At 43.5% G+C, this 21,490-nt stretch overlaps 2 protein-coding genes across 5 annotated transcripts in view; one reads left to right on the top strand and one right to left on the bottom strand.

Moving 5' to 3' along the window:
- Positions 1–19,291, top strand: part of TP53BP1 (tumor protein p53 binding protein 1) — a 122,424-nt gene extending 103,133 nt beyond the window's left edge. For all 3 annotated transcript variants that reach the window (XM_019644880.1, XM_019644879.1, XM_019644878.1), the window contains exons 20-30: positions 1,533–1,685; positions 6,199–6,470; positions 7,130–7,279; positions 7,577–7,992; positions 10,583–10,774; positions 11,168–11,383; positions 13,019–13,231; positions 16,876–16,970; positions 17,687–17,886; positions 18,407–18,552; positions 18,939–19,291. In XM_019644880.1, coding sequence (XP_019500425.1) covers positions 1,533–1,685; positions 6,199–6,470; positions 7,130–7,279; positions 7,577–7,992; positions 10,583–10,774; positions 11,168–11,383; positions 13,019–13,231; positions 16,876–16,970; positions 17,687–17,886; positions 18,407–18,552; positions 18,939–19,126 — 2,241 coding nt within the window. In that variant the 3' untranslated portion in view covers positions 19,127–19,291. The remainder of the gene's footprint in view (positions 1–1,532; positions 1,686–6,198; positions 6,471–7,129; positions 7,280–7,576; positions 7,993–10,582; positions 10,775–11,167; positions 11,384–13,018; positions 13,232–16,875; positions 16,971–17,686; positions 17,887–18,406; positions 18,553–18,938) is intronic.
- Positions 19,292–19,763: 472 nt separating this feature from the next.
- TUBGCP4 (tubulin gamma complex component 4) overlaps positions 19,764–21,490 on the bottom strand; it is a 40,163-nt gene continuing 38,436 nt past the window's right edge. Inside the window, exon 17 of one of the 2 annotated variants that reach the window (XM_019644894.1) lies at positions 19,764–21,141. In XM_019644894.1, the coding sequence (XP_019500439.1) occupies positions 21,129–21,141 (13 nt within the window). In that variant the 3' untranslated portion in view covers positions 19,764–21,128. The remainder of the gene's footprint in view (positions 21,142–21,490) is intronic. The other variant, XM_019644892.1, reaches the window with a different exon arrangement.

Below are 21,490 nucleotides of genomic sequence, written 5' to 3'. Positions count from 1 at the left end.
TGTTGTTCAGCATCTTAGCTGTAGTGGGCAGTGTCACTGGCCCTCATATGTGGGATCCGAACCGGGGCCCTCTGGCATCCCAAGCCAGCTCTTAACCAACGCGCCACTCGGCCGGCCCAAGCATAGCTTTCTTTTTATCTGCCTTTTCCCCTTCTTTTCTTTCCTGTTCTATCAGACCTGTTTAAGTGTTTCTCTTGAAGTGATCATTTGTCTGGCTGTTGTAAAGTAATAGAAGAATTACCGGGAGGCTTCTTGGCCTCACATCCGGGATATGGAAAGCCCTGAAATCTTTCAGACCCCTGTGATCCAGGGCTGACTGTGTGCGCAGGCAGGAGGTCCGGGCGGTCATGGTTCTGGTGCAGGGGCACCCTGATGACTGAGGTGTGACAGACCAATGCTCAGACCATTTGTTCACCAGTGTTGTATATGTATAGAAGTATTTTAAGGAATTGGTTGAGTAAGGTTCCATCCTTTTTATTTATTCACATAATTTAGGTAGCTCCATGTTAGTACATATTTCACCCCTGAGATGGAGTTGGAGTAGGAATTATTCAGGTAAATTATTGAAAGCTGTAGGTAAATTACTATCACATTGTCTGGAAAAACCCAGAATGACCATTATTGCAGTGGTACATAAAATTCTTTTGAAAGACTTGGATACCTTGACATTGACTGCTGAAAGTAATATCATTCTACTATAGGGGAAATAAGGGTAGGGATAGAAAAAAGTGTGCATTTCTTCCTCCTCAGAATTGCAGGACCGGTGGGGTATGGGGAAGGCGTGAATGTGGGTAAATGTGATACAGGTGTTATGAGAAAACATGTAACAGTTGTCATAAAAATGTAGGGTTTTATTGAAACAGTTGAACTCATTATTATTTATGGTACAACTGGATAGGAAGGCCTAATTTGCTAATGTTTCTGTTTCTGGCTCTTTATTACACTAGCTCTTTATTACAATCTATTATTTGGAATAGATTAAATATTTCATGTTTAATTCTAGGAGAAATCAGCACATTTTGTTCCAGGTATAAATCAACTAGTTTCACTTACTAATGAAGGTAAAAAAGACTGCACTGAGATTAACAGATGTCATTCTGGTGTTATAGAAAGTTCTTAAGAATGCCTTCTTTGTATCTAAAGAGCTGTTGCAAGTATAAACCTGTATACTGATTGACAAGTCAGCATCAAAATCAGAAAGATTACAATTTAAAGATAATGAACTTTCACTTAAATATCCTAGATGTCAAAGTTTCACTTAAATATCCTAGATGGAAGTGCTATATGTTATGATTTTGATTTAGACAGAAATAGGTCATTTTCAATGATATGACACAAATTCTTCCTAGGCTCTGGCAATACAGCTGGTCCATCTTTGGTATTATCTATAGGTGAATTCACAACAAAGCAACTGGGAAATTCCATCACACTACATTCATGGAACCTCTGAACAGTGCCCATCATGAAGTTGATTTGTGCTTCTGCCAAGTTGCAGTAAGACCCATGCTTCTGTTGTGTGTTTTCTGTCACAGGGAGAGGAAGAGTTCGATATGCCTCAGCCTCCACGTGGCCATGTCTTGCATCGCCACATGAGAACAATCCATGAGGTTCGCACGCTTGTCACTCGTGTCATCACAGATGTATATTATGTGGATGGAACAGAAGTAGAAAGAAAAGTAACTGAGGTAACACATACTCTCGGTCTATGGGACACAGCTCTTTTGATACTAATAGAAAAATTACCCTGGCGCTTCACCTCCGCCTCCCCACTCCTCTTTCCCGTGCAACTAGCTACTAACACTCTTTTTTCCTTTATCTTTGTAATAAAGAAAGATGTAAGAACTGGGTTAGAAACCGAGAGTCCTGAGTTCTGTGTCATACCTAGCCATTGGTTTGCTGCTTGATCTTTGGCCACTTATTTTTCCAGTCCGATCAAGCTTTCTGTTTTTATAAAGAGCAGATTAATAAGTCTTTATTTTATATAAATACAAGGATTTTATGTATTATTTTTAATCCTTGGAAACCAAAGAAGTTTGGAACTCCCTGCGAGGCTGCAGGTGTTTTCTCATTGTTTCTCATTGTTTACTCATGTGTTTCCATGTTTAGTCATGTGTCCTTTTTTGGTCTCCATTGTGTGTGGTTATGGACCTTAATTTCTCAGTAAAATTTATTATGGACTTGTTTCCCGTGTCAGTGTAACATTGGCATTTATTGACTGTTATATTGGACAGCACCATATGCTGACTTTATTTATATCTAATACTGAGATTAGACAGATTTTCTAGAATTAAAGATCTGGCACCTTTCTTGGTACATATTTTAATATTTGGGAACTACTTCATTAATAAGAGGCACAGCTGTTTTCTTTATTCGTACTCTAATTAAACTCTGGTATATAATTTTATTAAATGGGACATATTGCTGTTGTTCAATAATGGGTCGTTATGGCTCTCATGTCAGAAAGTACTTGATATTAGCTTGAGAAATTGTCTTGTATTCTTTTTATTGTACACTAAATACCAGAAATATTTCTTTTAAAATGTTGATTCATCTTCAGTTTTATGTTTGCATAATCTTTTTCAGTGTTATTTTGGAAAAATTGTGAACTTAGCTGCTTTATAGAAAAACAGTTTGCTTTCATGAAGTTTTGTAACTGTTGTAGTCTACATTGAACTCCCTGCCAGGTACTATATTAAGTGTTATACGTATTACATCATTTATTTTATTACATGGTGCTTTCTAAGGTGTATTTCTGGAAACAGCAGGCCTGCTGGGTACTCTAAGGGGGAAATAAAGCTTCCATGGTTATCAATAAGTTTGAGAAACTTCAAATGCTGTAAAATTCCCCCTCCCCCATAGAAATTCACAGTGCATATTATATATTAAAGGCTATAAGAAGTTCTCTAGTAAAGATAATCTATTTTATTGTTTAACACAGCACTTCCCAAACTTATTTGACCATTGAACATTTTTTAATTTTTTTTAATTTTTTTTTTTAGCTGAGCCATCCTGCTACCTGTTGGCAGCTCAGCGGCTGCTCAGCTTGGGCTGGACTCGAATCGCTGTTGCTCAGAGCTCAAACTCTTGAGCGAGCTCTTAACCAACTGAGCCACTCGGCCGGCCCCGACCATTGAACATTTTTTAAAGTAATATTTACTATATCCCTATGGAACATAGTTTGGGAAACAAGACCATAATTAAATAAAAGAATGATAGCGACTAACATTTGTTGAGCACTAACTACATGCCAGGCACTATTCTAAGGATTCTAAGTGATTTAATTTATTTAATCCTCACAATTAAGCTATGACATAGATACTGTTACTCGCATTTTGCAGATGAAGAAGCTTGAGGCATAGCAAGTTAAAATAATAGAGGAATAAATAAATAGCTAATAAATAGAGAAACTAGAATTCAACACAGGCGGTTTAGTTCCAGAGCCCTCATTCCTAACTACACTATGCTGCCTCTTGAGAGCGAAAGTGACGTGTGCCAGAAGGGAGGAGCATATAGTAGCTTAGCGGGGGAAGAAACTCATCTGAAGGGAAATTCTGATAAAGTCTGCGTGGATGAGGGCCAGAAAGTATTTATAGAGTTGGACACTGGAGGTCTTAGGTATTGGGAGATGAGGGGAAAGGCATTTCATGTAGAAGGGCTTGGTGAGGTAGGCACAGAGGCAGGAAGTAAAGAAAACACAGGTGGGAACAGTCTAGTTGGTGGGCAGCACAGCGATGTGCCGTGGTGTGAAGGTAGACAGGTGACGTCAGAGGACTCTGGGAACTCTCCTTCCCTCCTCTCTTGTAGCCCTTGTTCATCATCTTTTAAAGACTTGATTCGTTTATTTACCAGCAGCTTCTTTTTTTACTATGATCCTGGCACTGTGGCAGGTACTGGGACTTCTTTGATTATAAAAAGACAGTGTCCCTGTTCTCTAGAAGCTTGCCCTTGACATGGCAACAGATCCAAAACTTGTTGTTTGCTGTAGCAGAGGTGTGGAAAGATGTGTTAGAAAGAGGGGGTGGAGCCTCTTAGCCTACCTGAAAGTGCCTAAAAGGCCTCACAGAAGATGTAGTGCTCAAGAGTGTGGCAGGTACTATCGAAAGGTGGGCAAGAAGGACTGCAAGCAGAATGAAAAGTTAGGTAAATATTTAGACAGCATGGCATGCTTAATGAATGTTTAGAAGCTCAATGTGACAAGAATGGGAGGGTGGGGAATGGTGAGAGAGGATGCTGTTGAGGTTGGTGAGGGCCCACAGCATAAGAGCTTTGTGTGCCATAGAAAAGAGTTTAGATTTTTATATTCTGTGTGATGGAGAGCCTTTAAAGAATTTTGGGGGATGGTGTGACATACTCACATTTCCATGTTGGGAAGGTTAGATTGGCAGCAATGTGACAATGGATTGGAGTGGGTTGAGGTCAGAGTTACAGTCAGACAAGAAATAATGAGTGTTGAGTTGGGACAGTGGTAGTAGGTATTGAGAGGAGAGACATAGATGCAAGAAATATATAGAAGGTGGAGTTGATAGACAGGTGAATTCCTGAATGTGGGGATTGAGGAAGAGGGAAGAGTCTAATACGGTGCCTGGGCTTTTTGCCTGGGCAGCTGGATAGATGGTGGTACCATATACTGAGTAGAGAATATAAATAGGACATGGTTTGAAAGAGAAGATCCTTCATTCAGTAAGTATTTACTGAGGGTCTCTTTTTTGGAAAGTACTACGCTAGATTTTGGGAATATATCCAGGAAAAAAGATGGTTGTGGTCTCTTTGTTAATGTGGCCTCTGTAGTCTAGTAGGAGAGAGACACAGGAAACAAGCCAACACATTGAAAAGGTCTTTATCAGGCCAACCTGGCGCCTGGGCCTATGTCATCATAAGAGCAATGGCTTCAATTGCTGGACAGTTGCAAAGGCAGGTATAGCTAGCTACTGCTTTTAGTAGCTGCTCTCCCACCAAAATACAGCCTGGAGTCCCAGGCCTCTAAGCAGGCCTTGTGCCGCATCCCCCCCCGCCTGCCACTTTCCCACACGCACACACATTTGTCATGCCCAAGAAAAGGAATTAACTTAAGTTCTGGGCTCACAACTCCTGTTTCAGTCAAATCACCTTGTCAGATTATGCTGACTCGGATCCAGTTAGAGCAGGCAAGTTGGGTGATAGGAGATGGTGATTGGAGAATGGCATGTTTATGATCGAGATTTTTGGAGGTGGCGCAGTTTCTGTCACTGACCCTGGTAACACATGCATGAGGTAGAGTAGAGGAACAGGTTAATGGTGGTAATTAGATTGGGAAACATTGGATGGATGTAAGGCCACAGAGAATGACGGCAGAAGTAGAGGTGGGGAGGGAAGGAGGCTGGAAACCGGGCGTTAAGGTATTTATGCGGGAGAGGGAGTGATTGGGAGGACGCTGGTGAGTAACAAGAGATGGGGAGAAGAAAGCTTAACAGAATGGCCAATAGTGGTTTGGTAGGAGCAGAAGGTGGGAAGAGAGAAATGGTCTGTCCGTGGTAATGGAGAGTAAAGAGGCCTTTCGTCTCCAGGCTCGTGCGTTGAGGTTGGGTTGAGAAAAACTAGCCTCGGCTCGAGAGCGCTGCAGAGGACGTGAGGTGTGCTGGGAATAGCCAGGATCTGCTCACTGAAAGCAAGGACATGAACAGAGGATGACAGATTGAGTGTTGAATGGGTTAAATTTCAGATGGAGAAGAGTTTAGTAGGCATCAGTGTCCAAGAGTTTGGAGCTGAGTGATCATTGTGTTGTTGGTAGGCAGGGATGAGTCTAGAAAGACTGGCTAGGGAAAGCTCGGACAGGGCGTTACCTCTGTCCTCTGGGTTAGAGTCCTTGCTGGTTTCTCAGTAGCCAAAGGTTGTGAACTTGTCCAGTAAAAAGATAATTTAACAGCTCAGGACAGAGGTCTCTTTCTTCCCAATCTAATACCACCTTTATTTATTTTATTTTTTATTGAGATGTATTCTTTGTAGAATGCACACATCTTAAATGTTCAGTGGCTTTTGACAGTTACATGTAACACTACTCAAAACAGGATATAGAACATTTCCAGTACTCCAGAAAATTCTGTCTTGCTTCCCACCTTTCTGAATTGAAATTTCTTGCCATCTCTAGGATTTCCCATCCATCACATTTGCATTACGTTATTGTGTCTTCTTTTAGCTTTTGTATCCATTTCTTCCTTGCAGGAGACTGAAGAGCCAGTTGTAGAGTGTCGGGAGTGTGAATCTGAAATTTCCCCTTCAAAGACTGGGGGCTCCTCAGGTGACCTGGGGGATATCAGCTCCTTTTCCTCCAAGGCATCCAGCTTACATCGCACATCAAGTGGGACGAGTCTCTCAGCCATGCACAGCAGTGGCAGCTCAGGGAGAGGAGCCGGACCACTCAAAGGGAAAACCAGCGGGACAGAACCCGCAGATTTTGCCTTGCCCAGCTCCCGCGGAGGCCCAGGAAAACCGAGGTGCAGACAGGGTCTCCAGAGAGAGAGCCACGCAGGGGCAGGGTTGCTGACATTTTAACTATCACAGGAAAAGGGGAGTAATGGGAAAATCCCCCCCATCCTCCATTTAGGATAAATCAGCTCCTTTTCCTCCCCTTTGCTCCTCCTATTTGGGGTTTGCCTGGGAGGCAGGGTGGAGCCTGTGGGAGGTAGGCTTCCTTAGGAAATGCAGGAAAACAGGTGAGGGGACTTTGGGAATGCTGGCACATGCTCCTGCCGTCCCAATGTTCTGCAGCCTACAAGTTGGTTGGGAATACAGAAAGTTTGGGGTAGTGGCCCCGACTTGACACATCCCCCAGCTTTTTGTTATCCTCTGCAGATGTCCAGAGCCTGAAGTAGAAGCGAAAGCAGGGCAGAAATGTGTGTGCTATTTTTGAGGGCAGCAGTAGGAAGCTCTGTCAGGAGGGAAGAGACTTGCATAGAGGAGGATGCCCTTTACTTACTATCCTACATTCCCGCTCCCCAGCTGATACTTTGGTGGCGGGTGTGTGGACCAGCTTCCTGCTGCCCTGGAGGCCCAGCACATGTTGGCCTGGCATGTAGTCTGAGGACCAAGGGGAGACTTTGGGAAAAGGATCCAGTAGCAGGTGCCATCAGACTAACCTGTCTTCATTCTCTAGTCCTAGAAAAGGGGTCAGTCAGACAGGGGCGCCAGTGTGTGAGGAGGATGGTGATGCAGGCCTTGGCATCAGACAGGGAGGGAAGGCTCCAGTCACGCCTCGTGGGCGCGGGCGAAGGGGCCGCCCGCCTTCTCGGACCACTGGAACCAGGTACCCGGGTAGTGTGAGATATACTTAGTCTATGACTTGTTTAGAAAAAAAGGGAGTAGAGAGAAGAGAGGGGATTAGAGAGTATGTGGGATGTCAGGAGGGAGAAGAGGGGCCCACACTGACTGGGAAGTGGGCAGGGATCAGAGTGAGGCCACTGAGAGACCAGGCTTGTGCCTGTGATGGGGTTTCAAAGAATGGGCTGAAGAGACAGACCCATGGACAAAGGAGTGGGAAAATTGCTAGGTAAATATTTCTCCTTATTCTTACTGCCTTCTCCTATTTCTTATCTCTCTTTAGAGAAACAGCGGTGCCTGGCCCTGTGGGCATAGAGGACATCTCACCCAGCATGTCGCCAGACGATAAATCCTTCACCCGTGTTGTGCCCCGAATGCCAGAGTCCACCAGACGAGCAGACATGCGTCGAAGTGACTCTCCAGAGATTCCTTTCCAGGCTGCCACTGGCCCTTCTGATGGTTTAGATGCCTCCTCTCCAGGGAACAGCTTTGTAGGGCTCCGTGTTGTAGCCAAGTGGTCTTCCAATGGCTATTTTTACTCTGGGAAAATCACACGAGATGTTGGAGCTGGGAAGTATAAGTTGCTCTTTGATGATGGATACGAGTGTGATGTGTTGGGCAAAGACATTCTGCTGTGTGACCCCATCCCGCTGGATACCGAAGTGACAGCCCTCTCGGAGGATGAGTACTTCAGCGCAGGTAATAGAAGAAGCAGCCTGTAGAGATTTACTGTGCCCTGCTGCAATCCTTTCTTCTGTCTGAAATTCCATTCCTGGCAACACTGGTTATTCTCACCATTGGCTTTTCTCTTGTTCTTTGTTGCTTGTTTATTTTTGAATAAGCTGGTTTTGGAATCATTCTGTATTTATAGAAAATTTGCATAGTACAAAGTACTGATAGTACAGAGTTCCCGTATGTCCCTCACCCAGCTTTCCAGTTTTCTCTATTGTAACATCTTACATTGGCATGGTCCATTTGTGAAAACGAAGAAGCCAGCCTTGGCTCATTACTGTTAACTAAATCCCAGACTTCATTTGGATTTTGCCAGCTTTTCCATGTCCTTTTTCTGTTCCAGGATCTAATTCCGGGTTATCACATTGCATTTAATCCTCAGGTGTTTTTTGATTGCCTCTCATCTGTGACAGTTTCTGAATCATTTCTTGTTTTTCATGACCTTGACAATTTTGAAGAGTACTGGTAAGGTGTTTTGTAGCATATCCTTCAGTTTGGGTTTGTCTTGTGTTTTCTCCTGGTTAGATGAGAGTTACAGGTTTTTTAAAAGAATGCTACAGAGTGAAAGCCGCCTTCTCATGTATGTGACATCCACAGGACGTCACTGGTGATGTTAGCCCTCGCCACTTGGTTGAGGTGGTATTTGCCAGGTTTCTCCACTGTAAAGTTAGTGTTTTTCCCTTTCCTTCCTTTATTCTTTCCCCACTGACTTCCTGCCCTGATGGGAACTGAGTAGGTGAGTGGGGCAGATACACTGAGATGTTTTTGCTTAGGAAGAAGTTGGTAGTGCTGTGTTCGTGTGCCTGCTTGTACACCCACCACTTACTCTCTGGTGTGAAAAATGGTGGGGTTTTTTTTGTTGTTGTTTTTTTCAAGCGGCCAGTTGCCTGTACTAGTGATGGTGAGGGATTTGTGTTTGTGATGACTGTTTTACATGCCGGTTCTTTGAATACATTGCCTCTTTTCTGTGAACTTATTTTGGAGATACATGTTTGTATTGAATTTGTCATTTAAAATCATCCTTTGAGGATTTTTCTGAACATGCATTGGGATATAATGGGCAAAAATGCCTCTCTATTGAAGTCTCTCCAGACTCTGGTATTTGGACTCCTGAGTAGTTGCTGTTTGCCCCTTTATTTTATTGTTACGTGGGCCACTTCACCTTCTAGTTATGGATAACACTTAGCTCTGTGTGATATCAGTAAATGGCACATGGATTGAGGTCTTTTATGACCCGTGACTTACATAGTTTGTATGAAAGGCATTTGTTCTTCTTTCAGATGTAAAGCCACTCTTGAAAGTCCCCATTTGGCCCTCTTAAGACAGAGACAATTCTGTATCCAGAGTGAGTTACTGCATCAAGGGCTGGGCATTCTATGTGTCATTTATTGAGGCTGTGCGCTAAGGTCAACATTGGACTGAGTAGCTCTTCATTGGTGTCACATATGTTGTTGGCCATGGGCTCCTTTGTGCTTTTGAGGGGGGTCTTTGTGGTTTAGTTTGGTGATAGAGATTTAAGCCAGGAGATGAAGAAGCAAGGGAAAGAGAGTGATTCTGTGGAATGGATAAGGAAAGATCTCGAGACCCAAGGCCTGCTTTCTCCTCTTTTTTTTTCCCTTGGTGTCTTAGTTTCTGGGTTCCTTGTAGCCCTTCATTTAGGCATAGGCTAATGGGAGAGAACAAACGGACCCTTCTGTTTATAAGAATGAAAAAGTGTTTATATTAATGCTTTGGTTTTATGTATGTGTTGTGTTCATATATAGAGGTGTGTGTGTGTGTGTGTGTGTGTGTGTGTGTAAATTGTTTATTGATTGATACAGGGAGTGGAGTGTTACCTTCTTCACAGGATTGGAAATGGGGCTTGCCCCAATTCACACAGCTTGGTGGTAGCAGAATTAGGCCTATGTGCAGGTCCCCTCAATTCTAGCCCAGTTCTCTTGATACTCCACCTTGTGGTTCTTGTAACCTAAAAGTCGTATGTTTACATTCTGCATCAGAGCAAGAGCAGGAAAGTAGGTAATAGGGAGGGAAGATTAGGCAGGAGAGGCAGGATTTATTTTTTTCCTTTCTTTGCTCTGTCTTTATTTTGATTTTGCTGCACAGACACAAACACACAGACACATGTTCTCTCTTACAATGATGTCATCTTTCACCTACAACTTAAGACTTATCACGCAGTCTCCAAAGAAACCAAGAATTAGTAAGTTACAATGGAATCATTAAGAAACCAATGGTAATAAGAAAATGCCGTTTCACTTCAAAAGCCATTTGAACCACCTACAACCCATAAAGGTTAGCTGTAGGAAGCTTTATTGTATAACTAATAGGTTCCGTCTGCCAGGAAACTTTCCATGTCCCAATGTCAGGGTAGCAGCTGCATTGTGCTAAGTGGTAGTGGTGTATGGAATTGACAGCTGGCATTTTATTAAAATCCTGACTTCAGCCCACCGCTGGATCTCCTAATTCCCTGACTTAGTCTCGCCTCCAGAGCCTTTGTGCGTGAATGCTGGGCAGCCTAAAACAACAGCAAGCTGCTGGTATGTTTTTTCCCCCTCAGGAGTGGTGAAAGGGCATAGGAAGGAGTCTGGAGAGCTGTACTACAGCATTGAAAAAGAAGGCCAAAGGAAGTGGTATAAGCGAATGGCTGTCATCCTCTCCTTGGAGCAAGGAAACCGACTGAGAGAGCAGTATGGCCTTGGCCCATATGAGGCAGTCACGCCACTCACCAAGGCAGCAGACATCAGCTTAGGTAAGACCTTTACTTCCTGAACAACTGCCTCTGGGTCCCTGCCCTGCTTGTGGTGGGAGCAATCAGTAATGCTTCCTTAATCTTACTCCTATGTGGTTTATGAGATGATAATGAGCTGTCGTTTTCTGGAGCTGCTGCCTATCCTTATTTCCTTCCCAGACCAAATAGTAAGTCCTCAGATTTTTCTGGCCTCCCCAGTTCTATAGGGGAACAGACACATTTCAGTCATGGCACAGACTGAAACAGAAACCATGGTGGCCTTAGAAGAGGGTTCCTGCCCCGACGGCAGGTTACGGAAAGGCCATGGTGGTATCTAAATCAGGCTCTGCCCAGCTTCTTGGAGTTCAGGGCCTTAGATCATAGGAGTTGATCAACCTTTGGCTTGTCCTTCAGACAATTTGGTGGAAGGGAAACGGAAACGACGCAGTAACATCAGCTCTCCGGCCACCACCACTGCCTCCAGCGGCAGCAGTACAACCCCTGCCCGTAAAGTCACAGAAAGCCCTCGTGCCTCCACGGGAGTTCTCTCAGGCAAAAGGAAACTTATCTCTTCTGAAGAGGAACGGTCCCCTGCCAAGAGAGGCCGGAAGTCTGCCACTGTGAAACCTGGTGAGTGCTCCCTATTGCCTCATTCTCCCTCAGACCATGGCGGGATGCAAGGTCAGCTGCTAGAGAGATGGAGCCTGATATGAGGCAATGGCCTGCTGTCCTGGCTACAGAGTTGGGGGCCCGCACAAGCCCACAGGTGGTACTGACAGCTTTCTGCGTCTCCCTACCCCCATCACCCAGCAGAGTGCAGTGGGGAGAGATAGGAGGCCAGGCCTTGATCCGAAACATTCGTTGACTTCTGTGTGGGTTTTAGGAGGGAAAGGAGAAGTACTGCATTTTACGCAGATTCAAAATAGGTGAAATTTGTCTTAGATCTCTTCCTTTACCTAGCACCATCTTCGGCCTCTTATGAACTCTGCTCCCCTCTCCCTTGTGCCCAGGGCCCGCTGGCTTTCCAAAACATGCTAGCGAAAGCTAGTACCTCAGCCTGCATTTCCCCTCACCCTACTTCTCCAGACAACCCCGTTGCAGTCCCCCATGCTTCTTATTAACAAAGGAGTTCAACCCATCTATTGGCGATTGAGTTTCTACTGTGACCCAGCCACGGCCACCGTGGGTTCTGGAGATGCAGAGGCCTGCCCTGTGGGAGACTCTTCTTAGTCTAGCAAACTGAGGAACTTGATTGGTTGTTACATTGTCCTGGCACTAGAGCTCCTTTTGTGTCCTGTGTGTCATCTCTATGTCTGTTCATACCCCTGCTGTGTTTCAGGGTATGTGAGGCATGGAGCTCAGCGCTTCATCATATTACCTCATATAATCCTTACGAGGCATAGGCGCTGGAATTCATTTGCTAGTTAATGAATCAGATACAGAAAAGTTGACTAACTTTCCCAAGGTGACACAGTGATCACAACTCAAAGGCAGGCAGTCTGACTTTGAAGTCCATGCTTATAACATACGACATCACACTGTTCTCTTGCTGCTGGTTTTATTGTAGGGAGGCATGACCTGTCTGTCATCTTAGCCTCCTAATGAGTCTACGATTCAGCTTCTGCAAGTCAGGTATTTGTTTTCCTCTGGAGCACTTGCTGGGTGCACTTCTAATGTGGGTGTCCTGGGAGCCCTGGATGGGCTGGTTCACCTCCCTCCCCCCAGGTGTTGGGAACCAGGACAGTCGAAGCAGGCTCCATCAACGTGTAAAAACCCTTTTATTACCAAGCATTTTATGCACCATTCTGGTGAGGGTCAGGGGTAGGGTGGGTTTATATGCTGGGGACATTGCTTGGTAATAAGAAAGTGGGGTTTTTGCTTTGTTTTTTTAAGGCTGCTTCAAAAGATCACATATTCTGGGGGAAATCAGCATGGGGCAGGGAACGTGGGCTGACGACGTCCAAATAGTTTCAGTAATACCTAATCTTTGCATTAGAACAGCGTCTTTCTTCAGATGACCCCAGAAGTATTTGGTTTCGCTATATAAAAACAATACTAGTTGATTTTCGTTTATTAAAAAAAGTGTAATACATTGTGATGACTTTGTAAAATTTAAATATATAAAATTTCTCGAAGTTTTGTCCTAGGTTTTTGGCCACAGGAATGGTCTTTGGTGAAAAGTTAATCAGGACATTGCCTGCCCATCCTGTGATGCCCAGGCAATGGTGTGGGTCCATCTAGTAACTGTGCCTTTGTCCTTCCCAGGCGCGGTGGGGGCTGGCGAGTTTGTGAGTCCCTGCGAGAGTGGAGACAACATGGGTGAACCCTCCACCTTGGAAGAACAGAGAGGGCCTTTGCCTGTCAACAAGACCTTGTTTCTTGGCTATGCCTTTCTCCTCACCATGGCCACAAGTGACAAGTTGGCCAGCCGCTCCAAACTGCCAGACGGACCTTCTGGAAGCAGTGAGGAAGAGGAGGGTAAGGCCCTAGGGGGCCCCGGAGGCTTTGACACATGTGCATTTCCTTCCTTTCTGTTTCCTTTATGAGCCTGGTAGCCCCCAGCCCAGAGGAGGAGGCCGGACAAATGGCAACTGGGATCTTGGTCAGGGAAAATTAACATAACCCTGCTTGTTGGTTTATAGACTGTTTCCACAAAGTTCCTCTTAGTGAGTGTCTTCTTAAAACAGCCCTGTGAGGCAGATGTGCGATAGATCTTACCTGATTTACAGATGAGGAAACAAGCTTGGAGAGGTTAAATAATTGGTTTTTGTCCATGATAATGGTAGACTTGGGACTAGAACCCAGTGTTCATTTTACCCCACTACAGTTGTCCAAGTCAGTCAGGTTTCTGAACACCCTGCCATCTTCTCATTTGTGTTCTAGGGTAACTGCCAGAGAAAACCCAAGAATGAACTTCATTCTCTTGAGGTCTATGTGTAAGACTGGGAATATGGGGTGCCCAGGGCCCCAGGGTGATTTCAGAGAAACATCTTCTAGGCCTTTTCAACCTTAAACGTCCCTTCAGCATTAAACTAAATCTGTACATTGTATTTCTGTGTTGTCTGTTACTTAGGGTTTGAGTGAAAGGCTGCAGTGGGGAGAGGTAAAAATTATTTTGGCTGTCTAAAGAGTGTGTGATCTAGGAGAGAAAATGGACAGATACAAATGTGTACTCTACAAGTGATTGACAGCAGTATCCATATGTGTCTGTAAAGGCTAGTGGTCCAAAGGTAATGATGTTTTCTCAAGTTCTGGCTAATGTTGTCTTGCAAGAGGAATTGAATCAGGGAACATGGTTATCAGAAAATAGCACCACTGCAGATTTGCGATGGTTGGCATTTCATGTGTGTGGGTGACTGTTTCCTAATTAACCAAACTACCTCTTAGCAGCTGTGCCACATGGGGATCTGTACAGGGACATGGGAAGGGTGGTCCGGGGGTTGCAGTTAAGGTTTATGTTCCCTGGAAGGTGCATAAACAACAGTCATCAGCATAGGGTCTCTAGGGCTTGGAAGCATGTGTGGCCTGTGTTGGTTTCAAGGTTAAATGTACACGCACCAAGCCTAGTTTGTCAGAATTCAGATAGGTACAGTGGGTGATAAGGTGTGTGAGGAGCTTCCTAGCCAAGAATGCAGTTTTACTTTACAAATAATTGGAAGTCCCTTGATGATTCTGCGCAGAGGTGTGTCATGGCATGAAAACAGTGTTCGTGGCCTTGCTTTGTATTGTGTTCACAATATTGCTGGACTCTATCTAGTCTTTGCTCTCCAGCATACTCTAACCCTTCCCTAGACCTGAACTTCACAAGGCAGCTTTGATGGTTGGTACAGCATGGCCAAGAAAACTGGCTTTGGTACGAAATGCACTGTCCAGTTCCTTAAAAATCTGTGAGCCTGTGTGAGATCTTATAAACTAGACTCATAAAAATTCCCTCCATCCCCCTTTGCTGATAACAGCAAATGTTTTTAACCCCATCCTATAACCATGAGTGAGGAGAGCTAGGCCTTGTCTAAAGGAGGAGGAATTTGGACAGTTTTTTATAGGGATCTCCAGGTTTCTTGTGGAAAATATGGTTATGGTGAATATGTCTGCTTTATGTTGCTCCTTCATCCTTGGACAGTGTCCCCAACAGTAGCATATGATGGCTTTGGCATATGAGAATGTTAGAGGTTCCTTAATCTTGAGAAGTCTGGAGACGTGCTAAAACAATCCTCTACAGAGTTAGTTTTCAAGAAACAATGTGATACATTTATCTTGCTGATAAATGGCAATCTATTAGATGCCAGAAGCTTAGTAAAGTATTTGAATTCAATGTATGAAACATTTATTAATGAGTTAAAAATATTGCACCCAGTCTTGTTAGGTGGCACACCATCGGGGACCCACTAGACACAGGGATTGACTCTGGAGTTGGGTTTATTTAGTACCTTTATCCTTAATTTAAATGATGGAATTAAAAATCCATTCATTTTAGCCTTTTGGGGTGCATAAGTCAAAATAAATTATAATTGAGAAAAATTAGAGAAATGGACTGTCTAGGCCTGGGTAATATTTGATTACATGAATGCAAGGAAATATAAATGGGGATTAAAATCTAAATAGGTCAGGACTAGTGACAGTCCTGGATTAAGCAGATATAAAATGTCTTGAGAAAAATAAAGGACCATGAGGGGCCTCGGCCATGACTCAGCGGTAGTGTGCTGGCATTGACAACTATGACATGATATGTTGAGATGGGTCAAAAGGATGCAGTGACAAAACTGAGAAATAGGCCTGCTATATTCTGAGTTTCTTATAACCATTTGGAGTTTCCGGTTTGTTTTCGTTTTAAAGAAGAATGGTGAGAATGCTGAAGCAAGAAAAGAGCAGTAAAAGTGAATGGGCTGGCCAGTGAGACCTGCCCAAAGCAAAGTCTATTTGGGGCATCGGTACTGCTTGAGCAGCTCCAGCAGGCAGGGAGGACACCAAAGACTGGGAGCCCTCTCTGCAAGGGGCCTGCTCTACCAAGTTTTACCACTGGGTGTGAGGGGGAAAGAGAGTGGTCCTGGCACTGAATTTTTATGCATTTGATTGGGTCTTTTATTTGTGATACGTTAATTAGTATTAATTTCTCAGAACTCCTAATTAACTCAAATCTCTAATGTCTTGCTTTTTTTTTTTAATTAAAAAAAATTTTTTTAATGTGTTATTTATATTTGAGAGGAGCAGATGACAAGAAATCAAGCTCAAATTAGAAATTGGGTCAAAAGAAGCAATTTCTAATTGCCTAGGGTCATTACAGCTTCAGCCTCATCTCTCATTACTTCTCCTTCACCCTCAAGATTGTAGAGCATTCATTGATGTTCAGTGTCCTGAGGTCACTTCAAGATCATCAAAGGTAGATAGTTTTCAATAAAAAAAAGATTTTCTGGCTAATCTTCACTTAATTAAAGAACCCTGCTTTCTTTGAGCCTTCTGGTTTATCAAAGTTTTAGTGTATAGTGTTTAGCTGATGAAGGGAGAGTTTGAAGGCTCCATTAAGTACTAAGCAGCTATTCATCTCCACAGAATTAGAGGAGATGGGCTTAGTTTGCAGGAGATTTAGGGTAGACATAAGGAAGAACTTCCGGATGGTAAGGGTTACTCAAATTGGAACATATCACTATGGGAAGTGGTGATGTGTTCATCCCTATGAATGGTCCAGTGAGTCAGTTGTGAAGAAATGTTTGATGTTTTTAGGTCTAGGACCTACCTCCATTTCTCATCTTCCCTACCCCTCTTGCTGGTTTCCCTTCTTCTGGCAGCACTTTACAGGCCTCAAGACAGACCTCTTTCTGACCCATGGGGATGCCCTTGACCTGTCTTTGGGATACAGTGTTCTGGAGGTAGCTGGGGAGTGGAAAAGGGACAGTAAGAACCAGGCATAAAGTAGTAAATAAGGGGCTGGCCAAGTGGCTCAGTTGGTTAAGAGCTCACTCAAGAGTTTGAGCTCTGAGCAACAGCGGTTTGATTCTCAGCCTGAGCTGAGCAGCCGCTGAGCTGCCAACAGGTGGCAGGATGGCTCAGCTTAAAAAAAAAAAAAGTAGTAAATAAGGTACCAACTAGTAGTAATCATTATCTTGGTTATCTGTTTTTTTATATAGAATTTTTAGAAATTCCTCCTTTCAACAAGCAGTACACAGAATCCCAGCTTCGAGCAGGAGCTGGCTATATTCTCGAAGACTTCAATGAAGCTCAGGTGAGGAGTTTATGTAGCTTCCCAGAGGGTCAGTGATGAAGAATCCACCTGCTGTTTGAGAAGAGGCCCGAGAGGGACAGTGGCTAGAGATTTCAGGAACTGGGAAACTGCCAAAAGGTAGTTGCATGAAATAGAATTTCTACTGTATACAAGGAAGAGACGTTAGACCTTGGGTTAGTTAATGGCTGTGGTTCTGTTGCTGGAACAAAAGCAGATTAAAATGTGTTTAATAGAAATCCCTGATTCTGCCTGAAATGCTGAATACGTGGAGTCTGGTTGTCCCTTGAGGATTCAGGCCCCCAGAAAGATGGTGAGGCTGGGAGAGTGTCTAGTGAAGCCACTTGGGCCTTGCAGTGAGAAAAGAGGTCTTAGGCAGAAAGATAGGCTCCATCGATTTTGGATAGTACAGTTGACCCGTGAACAACATGGGGGTTAGGGGCGCTGACATCTCTGCAGTCAAAAACCTGCTATGACCAGTCGGCCCATCCCGTAAACAGGATTCCCAATCACGGAGTTGACCCTTGAACATGGGTTTGAACTACATGAGTCAGTTGAAAAAATCAGTGTATAAATGGACCCATGCAGTTCAAATCCGTGTTGTTCAAGGATCAGCTGTATTTGGGTGTTGAGATCTGTTCTCTATGACTCATTAGGGCTGCTATTTAGGGGCTTTCCATAGACATTGCCAGACCTACGGTTCTGTTCTTTTCTTCCAGTGTAACACGGCCTACCAGTGTCTCCTGATTGCCGATCAGCATTGTCGAACCCGGAAATACTTCCTGTGCCTTGCCAGTGGGATTCCTTGTGTGTCTCATGTCTGGGTCCATGACAGTTGCCATGCCAACCAGCTCCAGAATTACCGTAATTATCTGCTGCCAGCTGGGTATAGCCTTGAGGAGCAAAGAATTCTGGATTGGTGAGTACTTAGGAGCCCATCTAGAACTGTAGGAAGAAAGGCAGCAAGCTTTTGAAAGGGGAGAATCTAGGTGAGAGTATTTCCAGAAACTGGAAGAATTGTACGATAAATTACAGAACTTGAATGGGTTTGAGATTATTTTAGTAGTTCACCTAGTTTATTTCCCTAGGTTACACTGGTTAAGGGACCTTTTGAAAATGTGCAAACATTTTCATGTAGGTTCAATATCTCAACCTTCGTGGTTAGGGGACTAAGTTTTAAGCAAGGCATTTAAAAATATAGGCTCAGGAGCATTATTTGGCTCATTCTCAGCACTAAGACAAACATGGAAATCAGAAGGGGTGTTTTTAGGTCATACATCATTCACAGCAAAAGGGGAGGGGTGTGGTGCCTGAACACAGGGCTTCTGAAAACATTCAGATGTACCTGGGTTCCTTTGTAGAAGGGCTGTTGTTGGATATTACCTGTCATGCTAGGTCCCTTCCAGTTCCAAGGTGCTGTGTCTCTGACTCCTTCCTAGGCAACCCCGTGAAAACCCTTTCCAGAACCTGAAGGTTCTCTTGGTATCAGACCAACAGCAGAACTTCCTGGAGCTCTGGTCTGAGATCCTCATGACCGGGGGGGCAGCCTCCGTCAAGCAGCACCATTCAAGTGCCCATAACAAAGGTACCTGCAAAGTGTGTGTGTTGTTGTTGCTCCAAGAATGTCCTTAAACCCACAGCTGTTAGGCTTGTGGTCTAAGTCTCAGTCCTGATTATAGGTTGTTACCTGTGTTTCTAAGAGAAGGAAAATACCACCTGTAAGAGGTGAGCTAATAGGAGTGAAGCACTGGGCTGTGTATGCTTCTGCTGCTGTATTTGCTAACCATTTCTACAAGGCAGCATTTCGTGACAACTTGTCACCTTTGGTTTTGATCAGTAGTGTGCTATGTGTGACATAAAGGGCTTTAGTCTGGGCAGAGTGGGATGAACTGGCTAGAAGGTACATCTGGCTTTTTAACGAAGGGCTACATTGAGTCTTCTTTCCTTATTCACCTTCCCTGCTTCCTGCAGATATTGCTTTAGGGGTATTTGACGTGGTGGTGACGGACCCCTCGTGCCCAGCCTCGGTGCTGAAGTGTGCCGAAGCATTGCAGCTGCCTGTGGTGTCACAAGAGTGGGTGATCCAGTGCCTCATTGTTGGGGACAGAGTTGGATTCAAGCAGCATCCAAAATATAAACACGATTATATCTCTCACTAAGGATACTTGGTCTTACCCGTTTTATTCCTTGCTGTTGTGGAGACTGTGTTTTAACGAGGTTTTAAATGTGTCTTGTGTGTAACTGGATTCCTTGCATGGATCTTGTATATAGTTTTATTTGCTGGACTTTTATGATAAAATAAATGTTGAATCTCTTTGGTTGTAGTAACTGGGATTTCTTCATCCACTTCTTTGAGCTTAATCTCAGAACAAGTAGCAAGACAAACATAGTACTTTCTCTGCGATTTTCAATAGGCTTGTTCACTAGGAGGACAGCTAGTCAAGGAAAATAACAAGGAGTGAATGTTAAAGTTTTCTGTGGCATCATTGTCAGAAGATTTTTTTGGGCTGTCTAAAATCCAATACTACTAAGAACCTAATTTTACAGTAGGCCCAGATGAAAAGTTGTGCCAAAAGTTGAATGAAATTCAGTACAGCTCTGTTTCCTGGCAATTAAAAAAAAATCTCGTTATAAAAGAGTTGAGCTCACTAAACTGACCTGTGGGTACTGTACTTTTAGAGCTAACAGGCAAAGAGACCAACTGCTGTGAATGGGCAGTGACTATAACCTTGATGGGATGACTTCATGCAAGAATAAACATGAGAAATGAGTGATAGCACTTGGAGATGTCAGAAGCTCTAGTCACAGGTACAAAATTTTATTACTGTTGTCACAGATGCTAGAAGCTGTTCCTCCCCTACCTCTAGCATCACCCTATTGATATTTTCTTTCTCTAGAGCAGGCGTCAAATTTTTTTTCTGCCAAATAGTGAATATTTTAGGCTTTGTGGGCCATTCAGTGTGTCACAACTACTCACCTTTCCCATGATGGCATGAAAGCAACCATCGACAATAGGTAAACGAAAAAGAGTAGCTGTGTTCCAGTAAAGTTTTATTTACAAAAACAGGTGGCGGGTCATGGTTTGCTAACCTCTGCAGTGGAAGGGGTCTTTAGCTGACAGTTACAGGGAATAAGGGTAAGTGTAGTATGTGGTATAAGATGTAGACATGAGGACCAGATCGAATGGCTACAAACTGAGGCCAGAATGCTGCATTCTTTTTGTGTTTGGAGGGAGTTCAATGAATATTTGTTTTGGTTCACAATGATACGAATATTAGTGATTGCCAGTGACAGTTGGGCCACATTGGGAGAACCTTAACTCCTGGGGCTTTTCTAAGATGGGATAGTTAGACCAGCAATTTTCAGTATTTGACAGCTAATAATTTTATCTCAATTTTTTTTCTTAATGACCTTTCTTTGTTAAAAAATAACAAAACTTTAAATAACAAAACATTGTTACATTGTTAATAACTAGAATTGCCCTGAAATAATTAACACATTGTGGACCAGTGACACAGATATGCGTCTATATATTTAAATGCCTCATCCTCAATGTGTTAAGAGCTCACTGGTAAAATTCTTCAAATTCAGTTTTGAAGATCCTTAAAGATGGGACATTCTCAATTTCAATTTTCTGAAGGAGGAAAAGAGGATCTGTGGGTTGAGGGGAAGCCTACCCTATCTGGTGCCTTTCTTGCTCAGCGCTAACATCCAGCATTGGCCTATTTATAAATATAATTCCTTTTTCACACAAGCCACAAAATATTTAACTTTCTGATCTATATTACTTGTGTGTCTCTTGCAACTTGAACAGTACCTAGGCACATAGTAGGTGTTCAATAAGTGAAATTATCTGACAAATATTCTCAATGTAACGGATCTTCCATGGTCCACAGAGGGAGAGCTGACATCACATGTTCTCTTGTGGGTGAGTTAAGAACTCCCCTAAGATGGTAGGGCAGGCCCTTCTATATGGGAAAGGGGGGGAAGGATTTGTACCCATGGATGTTCGGTAATCGCTTCTAGGAGAAAAGGCAGAGCCTCTCAGTAGGTCGCAGACATTCAGTGAGTGGCTAGAGAATCCCGTTTGCTGTGAGTCTTGTGTTAAAGATGGTAACGCGGTGGGATGGACTGTTATTTCAGTGTGTGGACCTGACATTTTCACATTCCGAAACTACAAAAGAAAAAAAAGAGCCTTATCAAATATGCTTTCCCAAGATTTTCTTAAAAAAAAATATGAATCAGGGCAACCTGTAATCTAGATAATGTCATCTTAAAACTCAAAGTTTCTTTGACTCTTCTGCTAAAATCACTTAGGAAAAATCTGCTTGAAGACATTTGAGAGAGAGAAGGGAGAGCAATTAAGTGCTTTTTTGAATGGGACAGACCTCTGAGAGAAGCCAACAACCATTGAATCTATTAGATTAAAAAAAAAATGTAGTTAGAAGGGGTGGTCCCCTCCTTTCCAGACATGGAAGCTGCTGGCCATGGCTAGTTAATGTCACAGCTAGGAGCTGAAGCCA

Source organism: Hipposideros armiger, unplaced genomic scaffold (assembly GCF_001890085.2).
Source record: "Hipposideros armiger isolate ML-2016 unplaced genomic scaffold, ASM189008v1 scaffold_92, whole genome shotgun sequence".
Lineage (NCBI taxonomy): Eukaryota > Metazoa > Chordata > Mammalia > Chiroptera > Hipposideridae > Hipposideros > Hipposideros armiger.
This window is presented reverse-complemented; position numbering and strand designations above follow the sequence as displayed.